This window comes from Leucoraja erinacea, chromosome 6 (genome assembly GCF_028641065.1).
Source record: "Leucoraja erinacea ecotype New England chromosome 6, Leri_hhj_1, whole genome shotgun sequence".
NCBI classification, from domain to species: Eukaryota; Metazoa; Chordata; class Chondrichthyes; order Rajiformes; family Rajidae; genus Leucoraja; species Leucoraja erinaceus.
In genome coordinates, this window is record NC_073382.1 from 42,622,167 (window position 1) to 42,648,349 (window position 26,183).

At 42.0% G+C, this 26,183-nt stretch overlaps 1 protein-coding gene across 1 annotated transcript in view; it reads right to left on the minus strand.

The window, feature by feature from the left end:
• LOC129698011 (cilium assembly protein DZIP1-like) overlaps nt 1–23,114 on the minus strand; it is a 55,337-nt gene extending 32,223 nt beyond the window's left edge. Inside the window, exons 1-3 of the mRNA XM_055636822.1 lie at nt 18,325–23,114; nt 11,808–11,856; nt 5,624–5,766 (exon numbers count right to left, since the gene is read on the minus strand). Of these exons, the coding sequence (XP_055492797.1) occupies nt 5,624–5,766; nt 11,808–11,820 (156 nt within the window). The 5' untranslated portion in view covers nt 11,821–11,856; nt 18,325–23,114. The remainder of the gene's footprint in view (nt 1–5,623; nt 5,767–11,807; nt 11,857–18,324) is intronic.
• Between the last annotated feature and the right edge of the window lie 3,069 nt (nt 23,115–26,183).

Here is a 26,183-nt window from a genome sequence, read left to right on the forward strand (position 1 = left end):
GACCACTAGGCGAAAAAGCTGTAGTTGGTCATGGGCGTCATGGGTAAATTTTTTCGCACCATTTTGGAAATCAAATATATGAGGTTTTTTTTACTGGGCTTCTGTCATGGCGTCCACATCTCCAAGCGTAGTGCTGTTCTGCTGTAATGTGCTCGAATAGCCAATGTAAGCGACCCGACCTGTCTTTCTTCAGGTTTCCCACTAAAGACGAAAGGTAAGAAAAAAATTATTACTTTCTGTCGTGTAGCTCTTCCTATAACTCAGATCACGGAGCCGGGGTCGCCAGAAGAATTGCTCCGATCGCTGGCCCCGCGGACTATAACACCCTGAAGTCGCGGGGACAGCGTGCACTTTCCCTAGCGAAGTCTGGGATTCCTCGCCAGAGAAGAGCTCCGACCGCCGGCCCGCGGCCTATAACACCGTGAAGTTACGGTCTCCGGTAGGAAGCGGCCGATTCGGGACCTCCAAGCCGCGGTTAGTTAGTTGAGTTTTTGTTTTCGGAGTTCTAGCCTTTTTTATGTGGGTGGGGGGAAGGGGGAAACTGCTTTTTCAAGTCCCTACCTGGTCGGAGGGGCTGCTTTCCTCCAGGCTGTACCTTCGACACGTCCTCGTGGCCTACCAGAGGATCTGGAGCGGCGTTTCCTGAGGGGACCGCCCAGAACCTCGGCTTCGGTGGCGGTGCAGCGCTGGAGCTCCAATGTTGGGACCGCCAATAAAAACATCGCGGAGCTGCGGGCCGCGGCGTTGAACTTTACATCAGGAGCCTGGGATCTCTCACCGAGATCGTCAGTGTTGGAGCTCCGTCCAGCTTGGCCTGTCAGACACCCTGAAGCCGCGGTCTCCGGTAAGGGGGCAGCCATTCCTGGCACCCCAAGCCACTGAGAGGATTCACCCGATGCCGGAGCACCATCACCCGGCGAGAACGGCCTGAAACACCGGACCTCCGTAGCGGCGACTGCGGAGGCCTCAATAGGCCCGATTATGGGTGGACATGGGGATGGGGACTGGACTTTGTGCCTTCCCTCACAGTGGGAACCATTGTGGGGGGATGTTTTTATGTTTATTGGTAATTTTTTAATGTTGGGTCTTATCTTTATCTTTATCTGTGTGCTGCATGGCAAGTCAAATTTCACTACACCAATTGGTGTATGTGATAATAAATGTCCTTTGTATCCTTGTATCCTTAAAATCCAGGACAAATGGTGTTAAATATACACAATGTACACGGATCAATGATGGTTAAAATACATGATAAATGGTGTTATAGGGAACAACGACATGCCACGAGGAGCACACATTAAAGCCTTCATTTCCTTCCCAATGTATGATGACTGTAACATATACAATTCTATTCTTATGATCCCGACAATGTATTATATTATATAAGACATCATTTTTTGGTACATGAGCAAGTTATTAGAAAGTCTTCTTTTATAGATCTAGACTTACCACAACAATAAAGGTAGACAAAAATGTTGGAGAATTTCTCCAGCATTTTTGTCTACCTTCGATTTTCCAGCATCTGCAGTTCCTTCTTAAACAATAATAAAGGTTTCAATTTTTACACTGCTGTACATTTTTGGTTTGGTTCTTGTTGTAAGGCATGCATGGTAGTGTAAGCTCTTCTATATTTAAGATAAATTGATCTATTAGAGGAAAAATGCATCTTCAATATACATGTCTCTCCCCACCCCTGAAAACAATTGCATTTAAGTGACATATCATCCATTCTGCAGGTATGTAGTTATAATAAAAATTGTTCTTATAAGTTAATTCTATATGATATTTTACTGTAATTTCAGATGTCGACAGTGGGTCCAGGATTCTTGTTGTCAAGATCTCCTACACCGAACTACGGAATACTTGTCAAAGAACTGCCAGCCTTTTTTCAAAATTTTGCAACTCAAATGGTGGTGCGTCTTCATTGCCGGGAAATACAGTAACTCATTTCCCTCAAATATATGTTAGATTTTCTTCAAATATATGTTAAATTAAAAACGAAACTATGGTAGCAATGCGCAGTATTCATGTCTAAAGCTCACACTTCTGCATCAATGTAGGTATGTATCCACTACATTTCATTACACTACATGTATACACTACATTTCATAGAATGAAACAATATCTTGGCATGTGTTCATTGATATTTTATTCACAATATTAGGATTTCAGAGAGAGAGGTTGAATGAAAGAAAAAAAAGGTTCAACAAAATTAGAGATCACAAGAAAGAAACTAGAGAAATATATAAACGTGTGTGTTATATATTTATATACCCATTTTTACGCATCATATATATATATAATGAATATATGTGTATATATATATAAGAAACTAGAGAAATATTTATGTGTTTTATATAATTATATACATCAATATCACATTTATATGTGTGTATCATATATATATATATATATATATAACCATATAACAACCATATAACAATTACAGCACGGAAACAGGCCATCTCAACCCTTCTAGTCTGTGCCAAACACATAATCTCCCCTAGTCCCATATACCTGCGCTCAGACCATAACCCTCCATTCCCTTCCCATCCATATAACTATCCAATTTATTTTTAAATGATAAAAACGAACCGGCCTCCACCACCTTCACTGGAAGCTCATTCCACACAGCTACCACTCTCTGAGTAAAGAAGTTCCCCCTCATGTTACCCCTAAACTTCAGTCCCTTAATTCTCATGTCATGTCCCCTTGTTTGAATCTTCCCTACTCTCAGTGGGAAAAGCTTTTCCACGTCAACTCTGTCTATCCCTCTCATCATTTTAAAAACCTCTATCAAGTCCCCCCTTAACCTTCTGCGCTCCAAAGAATAAAGCCCTAACTTGTTCAACCTTTCTCTGTAACTTAGTTGCTGAAACCCAGGCAACATTCTAGTAAATCTCCTCTGTACTCTCTCTATTTTGTTGACATCCTTCCTATAATTAGGCGACCAAAATTGTACACCATACTCCAGAATTGGCCTCACCAATGCCTTGTACAATTTTAACATTACATCCCAACTTCTATACTCAATGCTCTGATTCATAAAGGCCAGCACACCAAAAGCTTTCTTTACCACCCTATCTACATGAGATTCCACTTTCAGGGAACTGTGCACAGTTATTCCCAGATCCCTCTGTTCACCTACATTCTTCAATTCCCTACCATTTACCATGTACGTCCTATTTTGATTTGTCCTGCCAAGATGTAGCACCTCACACTTATCAGTATTAAACTCCATCTGCCATCTTTCAGCCCATTCTTCCAACTGGCATAAATCTCTCTGTAGACTTTGAAACTCTACTTCATTACCCGCAACCCCACCTATCTTAGTATCATCTGCATACTTACTAATCCAATTTACCACACCATCATCCAGATCATTGATGTACATGACAAACAACAGTGGACCCAACACAGATCCCTGTGGCACCCCACTCGTCACTGGCCTCCAACCTGACAAACAACCATCCACCATTACTCTCTGGCATCTCCCATTCAGCCACTGTTGAATCCATCTTGCTACTCCACCATTAATACCCAACCATTGAACCTTCTTAACCAACCTTCCATGAGGAACCTTGTCAAAGGCCTTACTGAAGTCCATATACACAACATCCACTGCGTTACCCTCATCAATTTCCCGAGTAACATCTTCAAAAAAAATATATATATACATACATGTGTTTATAATATATAAATATAGGCAAATATTTGCCTCATGGCTTATGTTCATATCTTATCAGCAAAAAAAAAATATGTACATCATGAGAATGGCTCATGTACATCATGAGTTGCTTTAAATCAAAGTTGCTTCTGATCCATGAGGAACTTTGAAATCTATTATCTCTATCTTGCCCTCACACGGCATTTCATTTGGACCTCCAGGGGTCCAAATGACAATTAAATAGACTATTGACTATTGATTGACACACAGAAACACACACATACCGTTCCCCCACAATACTGATTTGACCAAAGATCATAGAATGCATATGGTCCAGAGACCTTTCATTGCGCATTGTCACTCATTTTATACACAGTTTCCCTTTTTAATTTTTTTTTTTAAAGAAGCACCTTATTTATTATAAACAAAGATCATACTGGTCTATCATAGATAGACCAAGATAAACTGCAAAATCCAATGGACTAACATGGATTAAACTGCGAGAGGCATAACGGAGGTCGGGGTCTTATTCCTAAAATGGTGGAAGTGATGTTCCGTTGCGTTCCATTGCAGACTACACGTCAATCCATTGGATTTCTTAGGAGTGGTCTATCTTGCTCCTCTAGTATCTTTGGTGGAGACCATGTTAATGGAAATGTTTAAAGCGGAAATTGACATTCGTGATTATTAAGGGTGTTCAGGGGTTATGTGCGAAGGCAGGAGAATGGGATTGAGAGGAAAAGATAGATAGCCATGATTGAATGGCGGAGTAGACTTAATGGGCCCAATGGCCTAATTCTACACCTAGACCTTATGAACTTATGAATCTCACATTCCAGATGTTTCATTGCGCACAAACAACCTATTCCAATCAACTTTTGCAAATTTGAAAATAGGTTTAATACTATCAAAGTTGGCCTTGCCCAAATTTAGAACTTTAACTAGTGGACCAGTCCTGTTCTCATATATTTTAAAGCTAATAGAACTATTCACCAAGGAGAAGGATGTGGAACAGATTGAGATCAGTGTGTGGAATACTAACATACTAGGGTGGTGGTGTTTGGGTTCTTGCAGAGCATTAAAGTTGATAAATCTATCCTAGGTTATTGAGCGAGCCAAGAGATGAAATTGCATGGTCCATGACAAAGATTTTTGTATCTTCTCTAGCCACAGGCAAAATCCCAGATGACTGGAGAGTAGGCAATGTTGTCCCTTTGTTTCAGAAGTGGAGATAGTTGGGATGTTATGTTACAGTTGTACAAGATGTTGATGAGGCCATATTTGGAGTATCGGTTCAGTTTTGGTCATCATATTATAGGAAAGACCAAATACGTTAGATACGCAGGTAGACAAAAATCCTGGAGAAATTCAGCGGGTGAGACAGCATCTATGGAGCAAAGGAAATAGGCAACGTTTCGGGTCGAAACCCTTCTTCAGTTCCTTCTTAAACGTTAGATACGCAAATATGGTAGTGGTTATTAAAGGACTTTTGGATAGGCATATGGATATGCGTGGATGGAGGGATATGCGTATGTGTAGGTAGATAAGTGATGGTTTTTGCATGATGTTCGCACAGACATGGTGGGCTGAAAGGTTAACGTTCTGAGGGGCAACATTTTCCACTCAGAGGGTGGTAGATATATGGAATGAGCTGCCAGAAGAGATAGTTGAGGCAGGCACAATAACAATATTTAAAAGGGACTTACTTGGCCAAGTGCATGGTTAGGAATGATTTAGAGGCATATGAACCCAATACAGGCAAATAGGACTTGCTTAGATGGGGCTTCTTGGTTGGCATGGATGAGTTGGGCTGAAGGACCTATTTCCGTGCTGTAGGACTGTGACTCTAAGACCCCCAATACCATCTTCTTCTTGATCTCAAACATATTATTAATTTTGCATGATATTTGATGTAAATTAATATTTCTATTCTCATATACTGGCATAATTACTTACAGGTTTTATCCCAAGCTTTTCTAATTTGTCAGCCAAACCTTGCTCAACTAATTTATGCAATTCTTTCACGATGGTAGGATTTTTGTGCAAAACTTTCCTCAGGTCTTCATTGCAGGCTGATATTTCTGGCAATTTTTTAACGTCTGAAAAAGAGGGTATTAGCTTTAAGGAGACATTGGACAAACTTGGGTAAAGCATCTGAGTTTAAGAGGAGACCTTCCACAAGTATATAAAATTATGAACAGTATGGATAGAATATACAGTCAGAACCTTTTTCCAAAGCATGGAAATGTCAAAGACTGGAGGGTATAGATTTGAGATCAGAGGGAAAAGGTTTTAAGGTGATGTTCAGGGCATTTTTTTTTTTTTTACAGAGAGTGGGAAGTTCCTGGAATGTGCTGTGGTGGTGGAACCAGACATGGCAGTAGCATTTAAGAGGCTTTTAGATAGACATGGATAAAGTCATAGATTCATACAGCTGTGAAACACGCCATACAGTCCAACTCATCCGTGCCAACCAAGATGCCCCATCTAAGATGGTGCCATTTGCCCGCATTTGACCCTCTAAATTATTTCTATCCATTCACCTGTCCAAGTGTCTTTTAAATGCTACTAGACCAAGTGCAGACCCGTTGGGTTTGTTCCCCCACCGTGTGTTAGCCATCACTCTGTCAATGGAGGAAGTCCAGCACAGAAAGGTCAGCAAGGGTATGGGAAGTGTTACAATGTTTCACAACCGGGAGATCCATTAGGCCTTCCAGACCAAGCGGCATTCTTTGGTGAAACGGTCGTTGAGTCTATGCTTGGTACACAAGGCCACATCAGGAACACTGGATGCAATAGATGAGGATAGAAGAGATGTACATTAACTTCTGTCTCACCTGGAAGGACTGCCGGGGTCCCTGGATGGAGGCGAGGGAACAGGTTGGTGGGATGAAAGGTGAGGACCAGGGTAACTCTATCCTTGTCCCTCTGGAGGAGATGGAGTGAGAGCAGAACTACTAGATACAGATGAAATGCGGGTCAGGGATCTTTCTATGACTGGACATTTACTAAAGGGAGAGGACACCTTGCATTCCCTGGAATGGAAAGCCTCATCTTGGGAGCAGATGTGGAGGAAATGGAGAAATTGAATGAAGGGTAGAGCATCTGTGCAATAGGCACAGTGAGAGGTAGCATCATCCAGATAACTGTAGGTCAGTAGGTTTATAGAAGATGTCAGTCCATAGTCTGTCCACTGTGATGGAGATAGAGAGATCAAGAAAGGGAAGAGGGGTATCGGAGATAGTCTGTGAATTTAAGGGCAGGGTGGATGTTATTGGTAAAGGTAATGAAATCAATGAGTTCTTCACAAGTGCAGGAGGCAGCCCCAATGCAGTCATTGATGTAGTACAGAAAGAGTTGAGGGCTGGTGCCAGTGTGCATATAGAACAAGAACCGTTCGATGTAACCAACAAAAAGGCAGGCATAGCTAAGGCCCATGCGAGTGCTCATGGTTATACCTTTAACTTGCAGAAAGTATGAGGAGTCAAAAGGGAAGTAGGTGAGGGTAAGGACAGGTTCCACCAGGCGGAGGAGAGAGTTACAGGGAATTGATTGGGCCTCAGCACTGTGATGGATGTTTATGTTAACTTTTATGTGGTAGTGTGTCTTGTTGCATTTCACTTAGTATAGCTGTATGATAACTCAAATTTCTTAATTGGTACATGTGACCATAAACTGACCTTGAAACCCTTCCTCAAGACAGAACAAGGATAGAGTTACCTCACCTGTCTCCCACCAGCGTCCACATCCAGGACGTCATCCTCCGACAATTCCATCACCTCCAACGTGATCACCAATCACATCTTCCCACCCCCACCCTTTTCCACTCCCTCTGCAAACCCTTGGTTCACTCATCCTTTCCCACCCAAACTACCCCCTCCAAATCTTTAGAATTTTCTTCTAAGAGATGTGGAGGCTTAGTCATTGAGTTCATTCAAAATATGGAGTAATAGGATAGCACAAAGGTACAGTATAGCTGCTGCCTCACAATTCAAGTGACCTATCCAGTTTCAATCCCGACCTCAGATACTGTCTGTGCAGAGTCTGCACATTCTCCCTGTAAACATGTGGGTTTCCATAGGGTGATTTGGTTTCTGCCTATATTCCAAAGACATGCCCATGGCTTGGATAATTGACTATGGATCATTGTTCAGTTCTGCACAAGAACAGCCCCTTTGCTTATATGTGTCAAAATTGATGCCAACTAAACCTAATCCCATCTGCCTGCACGTGGTCTATATCTCCCCAATCTCTGCCTGTAAATCTGCCAGCCTAAACGTCTCTTCAATATTGCTATTATGTCTACCTGCACTGCTTCTTCTGGCAACGCATTTCAGTCACCTTTCACTCACTTTGTAATAAAACTTGCCTCAGATGTTTTTAAAACATTTCCCCTATTTTAAATCTATCAGCAGATCTGGAGATAACATCTGTGGATATCAAAAGTTGTGCTCTTCCCTCATCCTCACCTGGATGAGTATCTGCTGTGAACCAGGTCCCTCTTCTCCGTCACTGTGCAGGTAATTGGCAATCTCATGCAGAGGATAGTTGGGGGGGGCACAGGAGCTTTTCTGTTAGAGCTGCTGCCTCACAGCATCAGAGACCTGGGTTTAATCCTGACCTCGGATGCTGTCTGTGTGGAGTTTGCATGTTCTCCATGTGACCATGTTGTTTTCCACCGGGTGCTCCAGTTTCCTCACACATCCCAAAGATATGTGGGTTTGTAGATTAATTACCTCTAATGTGTAGGGAGTGAATGAGGAAGTGGGATAATATAGAACCAGTGTAAACAGATGATCAATGGTTGATGTGGACCCGGTGATACTGCATTGAAACAGGCCTTTCGGCCCACCGAAAACGATCACGCCGTACACTAGCACTTTACTACACACTAGGGACAATTTACAATCTCACCGAAGCCAACTAACCTACAAACCTGTATATCTTTGGAGTGTGGGTGGAAATTGCAGCACCCGAAGAAAACCCGTGCAGTCACAGAGAGAATGTACAAACTCCCTACAGTAGTTAGGATCAAACCCGGGTCTCTAGAGCTGAAGTGTCCGACCATCCTTCATACAGTTCACTACACCTTCAAGTTTTGTATCATGTGCAAACTTAACAACTGTGGCTTGCACACTTAAGTTCACGTGATTAATAAATATTAGAGAAGAGCAATAGTCCTATAGAATGAACTGCTGGGTGAAGTAGTTGAGGCAGGTACAGTAATAACATTTAACAGACAAGCACATGGATATGGAAGGTTTCGAAGGATCTGTGCTGGGCATGGGCAAATGGGACTAGCTTGAATGAGGCATTTAGGTCGGCATGGACGGGTTAGGCCGAAAGGCCTGTTACTTTGTTGTATGACTATGACTCTACTGACTCCCGGTTCACATTGCAGTAATCTGCAAACAGTCTTTCATAATTGCTCTCTCTTTTCTGTAAACTGACATTTTTCTCTCTAGTTGGGCAGCTTGTTTTTTTCTTGTTGACAAACCTATTATATGGCATGTTATTAAATAACCTTAGAAAGTAGATATAGAACACTTTAGCCTGCTCTGTTACAAGATTAACTTTCACAGTTTTCTAGTTGTAGAGCCATAGATTAGTGCAGCACAAAACGGGGTCCTTTGATCCACCATGAACATGCCAACTTTTTTGCCAAACTCCTTCCACTGACCTTAAATTTAATGGAAAATCATGGGAAAAAGATTCTGCATATATATCCTATCTATGCCCCATAATTTTATATAACTTCATCAGGCGACATTTCACCTCTTTCTCTCTGTGGAATGAAAACTGATCTATATCTACTATAGTGGTATTGAAAAGGTTTTAGATAGGCACATGCATGTGAATAGATTACACACAGGCAGAGTAGATTAACTCGGCATCATGTCTGGTACAGATATTTTGACTGAAGGGCCGGTTCCTGTGCTATACTGTTCTATGCTCCATGATAGAAGTTTATAGATTTCTGAGAGATACATAAGGTAGAATCAGTGTTTTTGCCAAAGTGGAAATGTCAAATACTAGAAGGGCAAACTTTAAGGTTATATGAGGAAAGTTTCAAGGAAATGTGCAGTGCTAGTTTTTTTATACAGAGAGTGGTAATCATCTGAAAGTAGCTTCTAGGGGAGGTAGTGATGGCAGTTATGATAGTAGCATATAAGAGGCTATTACATAGGCATATGAATATTCAGTAAATTGAAGGATAAAGATTTTTTTTATGTAGAGGCGTGAGGTTGTGCATTTTGGGAAGTCAAACCAGGGCAGGACTTACACAGTGAATGGCAGGGCCCTCGGAGTGTTGTGGAGTCGAGGGATCTTTGATTACAGGTACATAGTTCCTTGAAACTGGCCTCACATGTAGATGGGGTGGTGAAGAAGTCCATTGGTCTTCAAGGATATTGTCAGGTAATGAACATAGTTGGGATGTTATGTTATAGCTTAGTTTAGTTTAGTTTTAGTTTAGAGATACAGCGTGGAAACTGGCCCTTCAGCCACTAAATCCACACTGACCAATGATCACCTGTACACTAGTTCTATCCTACACACAATTTACAGAATTTATAGAAGCCAATTAATATACAAACCTGCATGTCTTTGAAATGTGGGAGGTAACCAGAATACCTGGACAAAAATCCATGCGGTTTCAGGGAGAACGTACAAACTCCATACAGGCAGTACCCGTAGTCAGGATCAAACCGGGGTCTCTGGCACTGTAAGGCAGCAACTGTACCACTGCACCACTGTGCCACACAATTATACAAGACTTTGGTGAGGCTGCATTTGGAATATTGTGTCGGAAAGAACTGCAGATGATGGTTTACACCGAAGATAGACACAAAATGCTGTAATAACTCAGCGGGACAGGCAGCATCTCTGGAGAGAAGGAATGGGTGATGTTTTGGGTTGAGACCCTTCTTCCTTGGAGCACAAAAGAATGAGGGGCAATCTTATGGAGATATATAAGACTACGAGGGGAACAGATAAGGTAAATGCACAGTGTCTTTTACCCAGAGTATCAAGAACCAGAGAACACGGGTTTAAAATGAGAGAGGAAAAGATTTAATAGAAGCCTGAGGGGCAAATTTTTGAGGGGTAGTGGATATATGGAACGTTGCCCGATGAGGGATTTGTGACATGTACGATAACAACATTTAAAAGACATTTGGACAGGACATGGATAGGAAAGATTTAGAAGGAGATGGGCCAAACACAGGTAGGTGGGACTAGTGCATATGGTTCTTGGTTGGCATAGGCAGGTTGGGCCAAAGGGCCCATTTCCGTGCTGTATGACTTTGACTCTATATGAGGGCAGAAAGGAATAGTTTAATTTGGCATCAATGTCAACAGACATGGTGGACTGTTCTATACTGTTCTATATTATTTCAGATTTTCAGCACATGTAACTTTTGATTTTTCAGTTTCTTAATTCATTTCCAAAAATGTTGATATTTCCAAAACTCTGGAAGTAAAGGGAAATGGATAAATATACAAAATGTGAAGTTATCAATGAACAAAAACTCCAATTTGACACCCCTATTTTTTTAGATAAGAATAACACATGCTACCAGAGTTGAAGGGAACTAAGAAATTTTGGCAGCTGGAAATTCTTTAACTTTGTTGACATGCATTGTAATACTGTGCAAGCGCCACATCCCAGGCACTGAAGTATCATATTCTATTGAACGTAATACCAAGAGCAATGAGTATGATAAAACTAGTTTTGCACGTAATTGCGTTGACTGGTCCTTTTATGTGATCATTTACTAAAGGGAGAGTGTGAGATGGTTTGAGAAAGTAACAGGGCATTCAGGGGAGAAGGAATGATCAATTAAGAGAATAATTGACAGAGAAGATTGTCATGGTAACAATAATCAGGGTAGGATTATCAGTGAGAGAAACATGGGAGGGAAGATTGGGGGAAAATGCCTGGGTGGTAAAGAAATGATCATAGTGGTATGGAGAGGAAAGTAAGGTTAATTTTGAATAGGGCATCACAGATTGGGCTGAAAGAAATTTGCAGCGGGGATGGGAGAGTGATATTCTGGAAAAAAAGTTATTGGAAAGAAAATGTACGGAGGTCTTGATACAATAAACAATTCGTAGGTATATTGCATAGAATAAATCTTACATTGTGATTCCATGATGTTCTTTGGTGAGTTTATAGGTGATGCTCTTAGCTGTAAAATAAAGGCAAATATAAATTTAGATTTGAATCTATTTACTACATGTATTCAGAAAAATACTCTACCAAATAACTTTATATCGTCCAAGGTAGTGGTTTCATTTGAGCTTCTCGTGGAGAAATGATTTATTAACTGTTTCTTTCCACAGATGCTGCTTGACCTGCTGTGTTTCCAGCATTTTTTGTTTTTATTTCACATTTCCAGTATATACAATTTGTTGATTTTCAAAAGATACTAAATACTTTAAAAAAATGGACATTTAAAACAACTGACCAAAAACTTAAGCAATATAAATCAAGGAAAGGTTACACTCTGCCCATCCTCCTGCGCTCTAAGGAATAAAATCTTAGCCTGCTCAATCTCTCCCTATAGCTCAGGCCATCGTCCGGGCAACATCCTCGTAAACCTTCTCTGCATCCTTTCCAGCTTGACAAAATCTTTCTGATAACATAGACACCAAAACTGAACACAATACTCTAAATGTGGCCTCAAAAATGTCTTATCCAACTGTAGCAGGACCTCCCAACTTCTATACTCTATTCTTGAACTGATGTAGGCCAATGTGCCAAAAGCCTTTATGGCCACCTCTATCTACCTGTGACGCTACTTTGAAGGAGCAATGTACCTGCACTCCTAGATCCCTCTGCTCTACAACAATTTTGAGAGTCCTACCTTTCATTCACTGTTTAGGTCCTGCGCTTGTCAGACTTCCCAAAATGCAACACCTCACATTTCATTGCATTAAATTCCATTAACCATTCCTCAGCCAACCGACCAAGATCCTGCTGCAATATTTGACAACCACGTTCTCTATCAACAATACCACCTACTTTAGCGTCATCTGCAAACTTGCTAATCATGCGTTTTACGTGCACCATGAAATCATTGATATAAATGACAAACAGCAATGGGTCCAGCACCAAACCTTGAGGCACACAGGTCTCCTATCCGAAAAACAACCTTCCACTATCACCCTCTGCTTCCTTCTATGTCTACAAACATCTACAGCTCTGCCCTCGTCAACCTTTTTGGTCATATCGTCAAAAAACACAACCAGATTCATGAGATACAACTTCCCATGTAGAAAACCATGCTGAGTTTCCCTAATTTGCCTTTGTCCATCTAAATGTATAATTATGTTCCTAGAGCTAATCCCCCACCTCCCTCCCTTAGTCTAGTTCAGTAAAACACCGAGTCAAGCACTGGACCACTAAACTTTATTTTATGAAACAATAACGAATCCCCTATACAATACCTAACCACCGCAGGATCGATCCTTGTCTCTGCTTGTCCAAGCCCTTCAGCCTCGTGCAAGCAGACACCTCCAAAAGGTTACGCAGTGCCACGCGCACCTCCAGAAGATCGACAACAAACCTTGTGGGGGTTACCTTTTATAGGTCATCAAACCCTGTGGGGTAGATCTACATGGGGGTGGTAACCCCTACAAACCAATCACAGATATCAATTACATTAAAGTGTTATCGACAGTTCCCCAACCCAATTACAAAGCACCCCATTACAATGTTTTACAGAAGCTTCTAGAAAGTCAGTTGACCCAAGTAATGCAACATTCTCCTGGGGAGTACAAACAATTCAAACAAGGCTTCAGCCAATCATCAAACAGTAACATAAACACCTTGCAACATTATTAACAGCATTTACAACCCTTCTGCAGTCAGCCAATCCTGCTAATGAACCTGCAACACCTTTGGGTTTCTCTGCTAAGTCCTCATACATTTTAACAATAGAGGGGACATCTGGACCTCACCTTACCTGATATTTCAATCTAGGACCTAGACTTCCTGGCACCGGCTTGAAGCTTGCCGCTTTACAGAGATATTGACCAAACAGGTTCTGCAGATGCAAAGATCCTTCATTTTATAATAGCTGCATTTTGGCCAATATTGCCAAAATGCATGTACAGTGCTTTCAGAAAGTATTCAGACACCTTCACTTTTTCCACATTTTGTGACGTTGCTGCCTTATTCTAAAATGGATTAAATTATTTTTTTTAAATCATCAATCCACACAATACCCAATAATAAAAAAGCGAAAACAGGGGTTTAGAAATTTTTGCAAAGCAATTAATAAGTAATAACTGAAAAAGCATATTTACATAAGTATTCAGTTGCATTACTCAGTATTGTTCAGGCACCTTTGGCAGCGATTACCGCCTTCTTGGGTATGATGCTATGATGCTATTGGGTATTACAGTCTTCTTGGGTATGATGATACAAGCTTGGCACATCTGTATTTGGGTAATTTCACCCATTTTTCTCTGTAGATCCTCTCAAGCTCTATCATGTTTGATGGGGAGCGTTGATGCACAGCTATTTGCAGGTCCCTCCAGAGATGTTCGATCGGGTTCAAGTCCGGACTCTGGCTGGGCCACTCAAGACTTATCATGATGCCACTCTTGCTTTGTCTTGGCTGTGTGCTTAGGGTCGTTGTCCTGTTAGAAGGTGAACCTCCGCCCCAGACTGAGGTCCTGAGCGCTCTGGAGCAGGTTTTCATCAAGGATCTCTCTGTACTTTGCTCCGTTCATCTTTCCCTCGTTCCTGACTAGTCTGCCAGTTCTTGGCGCTGAAAAACATCCCCACAGCATGATGCTGCCACTACCACGCTTCACTGTGATGAGTGGTGCCTGGTTTCCTCCAGACGTGACACTTGGCATTCAGATCGTACAGTTCAATCTTGGTTTCATCAGACCAGAGTTTCTCATGGTTTGGGAGTCCTTTAGGTGCCTTTTGGCAAACTCCAAGCAGGCTGTCATGTGCCCTTTACTGAGGAATGGTTTCCGTCTGGCCACTCTACCATAAAGGCCTGATTGGTGGAGAGCTGCGAATATAGTTGGCCTTCCAGAAGGTTCTCCCATCTCCACAGAGGACCACAGGAGCTCTGTCAGACCATCAGGTTCCTTCGACTTCATGGCTTGGTTTTTGATCTGACATGCACTGTCAACTGTGGGACCTTATATAGACAGGTGTGTGCCTTTCCAAATCATGTCCAATCAATTTCATTTACCACTTGTGGACTCCAATCAAGTTGTAGAAACATCTCAAGGATAATCAATGAAAACAGGATGAACCTAGGTTCAATTTTGAGTGCCATAGCAAAGGGACTGAATACTTATGTAAATATATTTAATTTTATTTACTTTGCAAAAATTTCTAAACACCTGTTTTTGCTTCTTCATTCTGGGGTATTGTGTGTAGATTGATGATAAAAAAAAGAATTTAATCAATTTTAAAATAGTGGTGTAACGTAACAAAATGTGGCAAAAGTGAAGGGGTCTGAATGCTTTCTGAATGCACTGTATATCTTACCCCTCAGAATATTCTCTAATAACTTTCTGATCACAGATGTTAGGCTCACTGACCTGTAGTTCCCAGGTTTTTCCCTGCAACCCTTCTTGAATCCAGGGACAATATTTGCCACCTTCCAGTCTACCTGCGCCTCACGAGTATTTAATGACAAATCGTAAATTTCAGCCAGAATACCTGTACTTTCCCCTCTGGCTTCCCAGAGTGTCCTCAGATATATCTGATCAGATCCGGGAGACTTGTCTACCACATCAGGACCTTTAACACCTCAACTGTAATACTGACTGTTCTCTAATTCATTGAGGGGTCTAATTTTCTCTCCGGTTACCTTTTGTCCCTTTATAAGAAATCTCTTATCTTTAATGCTATCTGCCTGAGCTATCTCCTGTCCCCTTTTTTCACTTCTTATTTCTTTCTCTCGCTTTTTTTTTGATAAATGTATTGAGTTCAAAATGTGGTGCATCATGATACTACTGAATAACTTGTTGGTGCGACCGCACTTGGAGTACTATGTACAGTCTAGTTGGCCAGCTACAGAAATGTTGGCATTAAATTGGAAAGGGTGCAAAATAAATTCACCAAGATGTTACCTGGCTTGTAGGGAGATGTTGGATAGGCTGGGATTATTTTTTTTGGAGCATAGGATGCTGAGGAGGGACCTGAGGAGTGACCTAATTGAGGTGTACAAAATCATGTGTGGCATGGATAAAGTGAATAACTCACAGTATTCCTCCCAGGGTAGATTATAAAACCAGAGGGCATACGACTAAGGTGAGAGGGAAGAGATTAAAGGGTGACCTCAGGGGCAACATTTTCACTCAGAGTAGGTATGTTACAAAACCTACCTGAATCGTCATTGGGAATCTGCCCAAAGCCATGTCCGCGTTTTGGCGCTGTTTGGAGGGGGCGGGTTTAAAACGTGATTTTTACTAGGCTGTTCTAATCGCAGATGTTCAGCCTAGTAAATCATTAACGAAAAATCGCTGCAAGACCCGGTCGCAAAAGCTATTATTAGTTTTATAGGCCTCGAATAATAATTATAATAGTTTTAAAAGCTCTCTTTCACTCCGCAACCTCTCGCAGCCCCAGGGTTTTATAAAGCAAACAATTAAAGGTATGTACCTTATTTTTACATTAAATGGGGCATGTAATTAACCCTGTATATAAAATTTTCTATAGCGAGTAGTTCATTTTGGGCTTTTTATATCCCGCAGTATTTTTCTCAGCATTTGAGGGCACAAATCCAGCGCGATGTGAACGTTCTAAACCAGCGCGTTCACAGGAACCCACTAGAAAGCCGATTTAAATGGGCATTTATTTACAGCAATTGAACACTAAATTCCTTCCATTTGGCCTATAAATTAATGTAAATTAGATATAAAAATCATGTTATATTGTGAATTATTTGTGAATAATCTTTGGACACTTAGGCTATTTAAGAAATGGATAGATGTTTATATCTAGTAATTGAATTTTGATTAAACATGATTTTCTTTTTTAGTATTTACTATTTGTTTTAGCGTTTAACTTTATAATCTCTACCTTTTTTTCTAAAATTGAAAAATTGAGGAAAAACAACGTGTACAGAGTTGCTTATTGGTTGCAGTCTGAGGAGTATGATGATGCTACTGATTATGATATGCCAATGTACCAGCTAGCAGCTGATCTTCCCCATAAAGACTTGGTCTTTTGCTAGAAATTGTAATTTATTTACCTATCCATAACTGACTTACAGCATATTATACAATAATATTAAAGTTCTGATCTTGAGAATATCACATTTTTGAATTTTCAAGGCAGTCTGGTTGTTTATTACCATTTCTGTCACATCGGTCAATTTTGTAATTAGCTACAATTAGGTAATTAGCTAATTATATGCTTTAATTTCATGTCATCCAAGTAAGATTGTTTTATATTTTTTCAGAATGCTTCAATCTATGATAGGTGAAAATTTCATTCAGTTCTCTTAATTCTTAAGAAAGTTACGGGCTTTTGACTATCCAAGATCACAGCTTTTTTGTAATGTCCATTGAAAATCAATAGGGAACAAGATGCTAATTTCCGAGTATGAAAATGGCCATAACCTTTTTAATACTTGAGATATGAAAGTGAATTTGGTGTCAAATTAAACTTGTTGTTATGCTTTATCTGATGGGATAAATTGCAGACTTGATTTTTAAAATCTCAAAATTTTGTAACATTGCTACTCAGAGTGTAGTCGGGATATGATACGAGCTGCCAGTGGAAGCTATAGGGGTGGATACAATTATAACATTTATGGAACATTTGGACAGATATATGGATAAGAAGGGCTTAGAGGGCCTTGGGCCAAATGCAGGCAAATTGGACTAGCCCAGTATAGCAACTTGGTTGGCATGGACATGAACCAAAGGACCTGTTTCTGTGCTGTACAACTCTATAACTCTATTATCTGCCCTTCCCTTCATTCGAACAGGAACACGTATAGCTTGATCTCTCACCATGACACGTTTAAAACCATCCCACTTTCCTGAAGTCCCTCTGACCAGAAGCAACCTATTGCAATTAACTTTTGCAAGTTCCTGTCCAAAACCATCAAATACAAGTTTCTGTCTAATACCCTCAAATTCATTTTGAAACTAACTTGTGTATGTCAGGATAAATACAAATGCTGGAGTAACTCAGCAGATCAGGCAGCATCTTTGGAGAGAAGGAATATGAAAAGGATAAGATATACGTTTTGGGTCGAGATCCTTCTTTAAACTGGCGAGAGAGGGTGTTGCAGAACTCCCGTCGGAGAGAAGAGAACTTCTTCAAAGTAGGCATACCTTGAGGAGATTTCACATTGGAGCAGAGAAAATGTGTAGGAAGGAACTGCAGATGCTCGTTTACACCAAAGATAGACACAAAATGCTGGAGTAACTCCGCGGGTCAGGCAACATCTCTGGAGATGCTGAACATCAGGAATCCAAGGTAATAGACTCAAATGTTTTTCCTTCTTCAACTTTCCAACCAAATAGTTGCTGATGTCATGGTATTTACATAGCACTCACTCAGTATTCACCCAACAGATCTGACTGTAGTTTTGCACAAAAATGAATTAATGACCTTACTGGGCTTGCTAATGCAAGAATCCTAACTCAGATATCAAATTACTCACACGGGGAATGGGCCATCATTCACATTGTGGTTCCTATATTTCCAGGTTGGATATTAAAATAATCGTGGGATTATTTCTTATGATTCAACATGTAGACCAAATTCAAAATCTAACATGACTCCTGCTCACTTGGCCAATAGCAACAGGATGCCAGCTTTCAAATCATTGGTCCTTAGATCATATTTAATTAAATTTCCCCATCATAGATGTCATTGTTAATTACAACACCGGTCAATTATGTCCAGAGGCACCCTTCAAAGGAGATGGTAAAAGATGTTCAGAATTGCCTGCTTTGACCTTCTGAGTCACATTCATTTGACCTTGATCTTGTCCTATTTGTATTAATATTTATGTAATCAACCTATTGTGATGTCATAAAGATTGGAAATGTCCATATTGCCAATATCTGCAAGTGAATAAAGGCAACAGAAAGGCAAATGGGACTTAGCCCAGTATAGCAACTTGGTTGGCGCTAAGTCAGTCAGGATAATTTCTACAACCGTCTTTCCCTTGAGGTGTACAAGAAATTTGATGTCAATGCTTCTGGAATAGCCTTTTATTAAAATGACCGATTTATACAAAACTCACAGCAGTACAGTAGCTTCCTCTCTGTTGTATGTCATGAGTTCAACTCCAACCTCCACTAGTCCAAGGGAATCAACTCTAGCTAAGCTTCATGTACAATAATGGCTTTCCTGTGCAATAAACATTGTTTCTGCGCAATCAACATTTGCCTTTTCTTTATCCATTGTGGGTTGCTGCTTCCAGTAATTAGAAAGTACAGAAGTCCAGGGAAGCAACAATATTTTCATTTCAGTATTAGAAACTGTGCTGTCACAAGTCCTTCTAAATGAATACAAAAAAATACATGCCAGTAACACAGCAAGGCAGATTTAAATCCAATAATAAAACAGAAAACACTGAAAATCACCGGCAGGCCAGGTCACATATGTGGGAAGAGAAAAAGAGTTAATGTTTCAGGTCATAGGGTGATGAAGAAACTCAATTCTGATGAAGGATCTACAAATTGAAGTGTTAACTTAAAAGGTCGCATAGTCAGTGTCCTTACCTGTGACCTTGTAAAAAAACTCAATTAAATTTGTGGAACAGGATTTCCTACACACTGTCCCTCAGTATTCCCTCCAGTATCACCACCATTGTGAGGCTCGCCAGCCTGTAATTCCCTGGTTTGTCATTACAGCCTTTCTTAAACAAATGCACAACTTTACCCATACTCCAGTCTTTCAGTACCTATTGATAAAGATAATGCAATTATCTCTGCCAGGGCTTCTGTATTTTCTTCCCTTGCTTCCTGCAATATTCTTGGACACATTTAATCATGCCCAGGGGATTTATCCATCTTATTATGCCTCAAGGCCTCCAGCACCTCCTCTATTGTAATGTGGAGACCTTCCAGTACATTATAATTCATTTTCAATCTGTTTTTCCGCAAACACTTCACTCACCTGCCCAGCCTCTTTTCTCACCAGGAGGTTAATTGTTGCTCCTTCTCTAATAGGGCAAGGAAGTAGAGACCCAAAACGTCACCTATTCCATTTTGAGATGCTGCCTGACCTGCTAAGTTACTCCAACTTTTTGTTTCTATCTTTGATTGAACCTAGCATCTGCAGTCCCTTCCTACATAGCGAAAAGCTTCTTTATAGTATGCTATCCAGTCAAGAGAAAGACTATATAGACCAGTGGTTCTTAACCTGGGTGTCGTGACCCCCATGGGGGTCGTTTGGGTTTTTTCATGGGTCATGAAGGGGTCATAAATAACCTATCAATTTGTTGAGCCCATTTCTTACGAACCTAACAAATGTACATACCACATACAGTACTTTGTTCGCGTATGCGTGTACGTATATGCACATAAACTGTTTGTGTTATGAACCATGTTTGGCTTCACAAGCATTGTTCAAAAATCCATGGTCAAGCTGCAATGTGTTATCTGTGCCAAGGTTTTGAGCAACGAGAGCATGAAGCCCAGCAAACTGAAGATCCATTTAGAGTCTGGTCACAGCGACCTGGCGGGGAAGGGCTGTTCTCGGAGCCATTGGCCACTACCACACCGGGAGAAGATGTGTTCAGAATGCTGGAAGCCTTCCTCATCCAACATGAGCTTGGCTGGGAATGACTTGTCGGGGTGTGTACAGATGGGGCACCTTCCAAGGGGGGAAGCAGATCTGGCTTCAAAGCCTTTGTGAAGGATGTCGCTCCGCATGTCTCCTTCACCCACTGCATGATACATCGCCATGCTTTAGCGATGTAGACTCTCCCTCCTGGTCTTCGAGAAGTGCTTTCAGATGTGGTGAAGATTGTGAACCTGCCTTCTCACCATATCTCCATGACTCCGCTATCTTTCAGAGCTCTATCTAACTCTCTCTTGAAAGCATCCAGAGAATTGGCCTCCACTGCCTTCCGATTCCCAACTCTCTGGGTAATAACGTTTTTCCTCATCTACGTTCTAAATAGGCTACCCATATCTTTAAATTGTGGCCCTGGTTCTTGACTCCCCCAACATTGGGAACATGTTTCAACAATATTAAATAGTCTAAAGAAGTCTAGATGATGAAAAGGCCTGCAGGCCAGATGAATTCGGGTTACGGGCCAGATCCGGCCTTGGGTCGTAGGTTGCCAACCCCTGCTCTAGCGTATCCAATCCCTTAATAATCTTATATGTTTCAATAAGATATCCTCTCATCCTTCTAAATTCCAGAGTATGCAAGCTCAGCTACTCCATTCTATCAACATACCATTCTATCAAAGAGGTTCTTCTGCAGTTGTACAGGTCTCTGGTAAGACCACATCTAGAGTATTATGTACAGTTTTGGTCTCCTAATTTGAGGAAGGACATTCTTGTGATTGAGGCAGTGCAGCGTAGGTTCACAAGATTGATCCCTGGGATGGCGGGACTGTCATATGAGGAAAGATTGAAAAGACTAGTCTTGTATTCACTGGAGTTTATGAGGGGGGATCTTATAGAAACATATAAAATTATAAAAGCTAGATGCAGGAAAAATGTTCCCAATGTTGGACGAGTCCATAACAAGGGGCCACAGTCTTAGAATAAAGGGGAGGCCGTTTAAGACTGAGGTGAGAAAAAACTTTTTCACCCAGAGAGTTGTGAATTTGTGGAATTCCCTGCCACAGAGGGCAGTGGAGGCTAAATCACTGGATGGATTTAAGAGAGAGTTAGATAGAGCTCTAGCGGCTAGTGGAATCAAGGGATTATGGGGAGAAGGCAGGCATGGGTTATTGATTGGGGACGATCAGCCATGATCACAATGAATGGCCTCCTCCTGCACCTATTTTCTATGTTTCTACTCCCTCAATAGCAAGAATATCCTTCCTCAAATTTGATGACCCAACTGCACACAATACTCCAGGCGTGGTCTCACTAGGGCCCTGTACAACTGCTGGACCTCTTTACTCAACTCCTCTTGTTATGAAGGCCAACATGCCACTAGTTTTCTTCACTGCCTGTGGTACCTGCATGCTTACTTTCAGTGAGTGATGAACAAGGACCCCCAGATCTCTTTGTACTTCCCCTTTTCCCAACTTGACACCATTCAGATAATAATCTGCTTCCTGTTTTTGCCACCAAAGAGGGTAACCTCACATTTATCCACATTAAACTGCACCAGCCATGCATCTGCTCACTCACCCAACCTGTCCAAGTCAACCTACTTCCTCATAGCATCCTCCTCACAGTTCACATTGCCACCCAGCTTAGTGTCATCTGCAAATTTGCTGATGTTACTTTGAATCCCTTCATCAAAATCATTGCCTGCCATTCTGAAAGGGACCCGTTAATCCCTACTCTTTGATTCCTGTCAGCCAACCAATTTTCTATCCATGTCAGTACCCTACCCCCAATACCATGTGCTCTAATTTTGGCCACTATGTGGGACCTTATCAAATGCTTTCTGAAAATTCAATTACACTATATCCACTGGCTCTCCCTTGTCCATTTTCCTAGTTACATCCTCAAAAAATTCCACAAGATTAGTCAAGCATGATTTCCCCTTCGTAAATCCATGCTGACTCGGACCGATCCTGCTACTGCTTTCAAAATGTGCCACTATTTCATCTTATATAATTGTCTCCAGCATCTTCCTCACCACCGATGTCAGGCTAACTGGTCTATAATTCACTTTTTTCTCTCTCCCGCCTTTCTTAAAAAATGGGATAACATTAGCTATCCTCCAATCTACATGAACTGATCCTGAATCTATGGAACATTGGAAATTGATCGCCAATGCGTCCATAATTTGTAGAGCCACTTCCTGAAGTACCCTGGGATGCAGACCATCAAGCCCTGGAGATTTATCAGCCTTCAGTCCCATCAGTCTACCCAACACCATTTCCTGCTTAATGTGAATTTCTTTCAGTTCCTCCGTCACTCTAGATCCTCTGGCCACCAGTACATCAGGGAAATTGTTTGTGTCTTCCTTAGTAAATCGGATCCAAAGTATCTGTTCAACTCGTCTGCCATTTCCTTGTTCCCCATAATAAATTAACCTGTTTCAGTCTTAGTTAATTTTGTTTTATTAAGTTGTGTATGTGTGTGGATGGGGTGGGAGAAACATGTTTTGGTCTCTTCCTTCGGGGGGATGCGACTTTTTTTCTGTCGTATTCCCCGTCTCCGTCTGCGCCGAGGCCTAATGGCGGAGCTGGCGGCCTCGGAGCTGTGGCAGCGCTCCAGCGGCAGCGGCGACCCGACTGGGCCTCGTAGCTGTGGCGGCGGCGGCAGCAGCGACCCGACTCGGCCTCGAAGCTGTGGCGGCAGCAGCGGCACTGGCGACCCGACCGGGCCTCGGGGCTGTGGCGGCGGCAGCGGCACTAGCGACCCCACTCGGCCTCGGAGCTGTGGTGGCAGCAGCAGCGGCACTGGCGACCCGACTCGGCCTCGGAGCTGTGGTGGCAGCAGCAGCGGCGACCCGACTCGGCCTCGGGGCTGTGGCGGCAGCGGCGGCGGCGACCACCCGCGTAGTTTGAACCGGCCCGTTTGTGGAGCACGTTTGAGCTGTGGGACTTACCATCACCCGGTGGGGTCACAACATCTGGAGCCCGGATCGCCTCGGCGCAGAGGGAGAACAAAGAGGGAAGAGACAGAGACTTTAAGATTTTGCCTTCCATCACAGTGAGGAGGTGCCTGGTGAACTCACTGTGGTGGATGTTAAATTTGTGTTGATTGTGTGTTTTTGTCATTTTATTATATGTATGACTGCAGGGCAACGGAATTTCGTTCAGATCGAAAGGTCTGAATGACAAAAATAAAATCCAATCCAATCCAATCTTCAAGTGTCCAACTTTGGTCTTAACTAATTTTTTCCTCTTCACATACCTAAAGAGGCTTTTACTATCCCCCTTTATATTCTTGGCTAGCTTACCTTTGTACCTCATCTTTTCTCCCCGTATTGCCTTTTTAGTTATCTTCTGTTGCTCTTGAAAAGTTACCCAATCCTTTGACTTCCATCTCATTTTTGCTATGTTATACTTCTCTTTTATTTTTATACTGTCCTTGACTTTCTTTGTCAGCCACGGTCGCCCCTTACTCTCCTTGGAATCTTTCTTCCTCTTTGGAATGAACTGATCTTGCACCTTCGGTATTATTCCCAGAAATACCTGCCATTATTGTTCCACTGTCATCCCTGCTAGGGCATCTTTCCAGTCAACTTTGGCCAGCTCCTCCCTCATGGCTCCATAGTCCCCTTTGTTCAACTGTAATACTGACACTTCCGATTTTTCCTTCTCCCTCTCAAATTGTAGATTAAAACTTATCATATTATGCTCACTACCTCCTAATGGCTCCTTTACCTCGAGCTCCCTTATCTAATCTGGTTCATTACAACACTAAATCCAGAATTGCCTTCTCCCTGGTTGGCTCCAGTACAAGCTGCTCTATGAATCCATCATGGAAGCACTCCACAAACTCCCTTTCTTGGGGTCCAACACCAACCTGATTTTCCCAGTCTACGTGCATGTTCAAATCTCCCATAACAACCGTAGCACTACCTTTGCGACATGCCAATTTTAACTCTTGATTCAACTTGCACCCTATATCCAAGCTGGGGGCCTGTGGTTAACTCCCATTAGGGTCTTTTTACCCTTTCAATTTCTCTGTTCTATCCGTACTGACTCTCCATCTCCTGATTCCATGTCACCCCTCGCAAAGGACTGTATTTCATTCCTCGCTACTCCACCCCCTCTGCCCACCTGTCTGCCTTTTCGATAGGATGTATATCCTTGAATATTCAGTTCCCAGTTCTGGTCCTCTTGCAGCCATGTCTTTGTAATTCACACATCATACTTGCCAATTTCTAACCGAGCCTCAAGCTCATCCACTTTATTTCTTATACTTCATGCATTCATATATACTTTTAATCCATTACTCCCCTCAACCTTCACATCGATTCCTATTTCACTTGGCCTTACTCTCCTATCCCTTCCTGAGCTTTCTGCCACCGTTAATTCTGGTGCCTTTCTTAACTTTTTAAAAATATTCTTATGATTACAATATTTTCTTGTGATTACAATCAAGCCGTCCACAGTGTACAGATATAGGATGAAGAGGATAACGTTCAGTAACGCAAGATAAAGTCCAGTAAAGTCATGTTCATAAAATCTAGGAGCAGAATTAGGCCATTCGGCCCTCTATCTATTCCTCCATTCAATCATGGCTCATTTATTTTTTCCTTTCAACGCCATTTTCCCCATAATAGAAACATAGAAACATAGAAATTAGGTGCAGGAGTAGGCCATTCGGCCCTTCGAGCCTGCACCGCCATTCAATATGATCATGGCTGATCATCCAACTCAGTATCCCGTACCTGCCTTCTCTCCGTACCCCCTAATCCCCTTAGCCACAAGGGCCACATCTAACTCCCTCTTAAATATAGCCAATGAACTGGCCTCAACTACCCTCTGTGGCAGAGAGTTCCAGAGATTCACCACCCTCTGTGTGAAAAAAGTTCTTCTCATCTCGGTTTTAAAGGATTTCCCCCTTATCCTTAAGCTGTGACCCCTTGTCCTGGACTTCCCCAACATCGGGAACAATCTTCCTGCATCTAGCCTGTCCAACCCCTTAAGACTTTTTGTAAGTTTCTATAAGATCCCCTCTCAATCTCCTAAATTCTAGAGAGTATAAACCAAGTCTATCCAGTCTTTCTTCATAAGACAGTCCTGACATCCCAGGAATCAGTCTGGTGAACCGTCTCTGCACTCCCTCTATGGCAATAATGTCCTTCCTCAGATTTGGAGACCAAAACTGTACGCAATACTCCAGGTGTGGTCTCACCAAGACCTGTACAACTGCAGTAGAACCTCCCTGCTCCTATACTCAAATCCTTTTGCTATGAAAGCTAACATACCATTCGCTTTTCTTCACTGCCTGCTGCACCTGCATGCCTACTTTCAATGACTGGTGTACCATGACACCCAGGTCTCGCTGCATCTCCCCCTTTCCCAATCGGCCACCATTTAGATAATAGTCTGCTTTCTCGTTTTTGCCACCAAAATGGATAACCTCACATTTATCCACATTATACTGCATCTGCCAAACATTTGCTCACTCACCCAGCCTATCCAAGTCACCTTGCAGTCTCCTAGCATCCTCCTCACAGCTAACACTGCCCCCCAGCTTAGTGTCATCTGCAAACTTGGAGATATTGCCTTCAATTCCCTCATCCAGATCATTAATATATATTGTAAATAGCTGGGGTCCCAGCACTGAGCCTTGCGGTACCCCACTAGTCACTGCCTGCCATTGTGAAAAGGACCCGCTTACTCCTACTCTTTGCTTCCTGTTTGCCAGCCAGTTCTCTATCCACATCAATACTGAACCCCCAATGCCG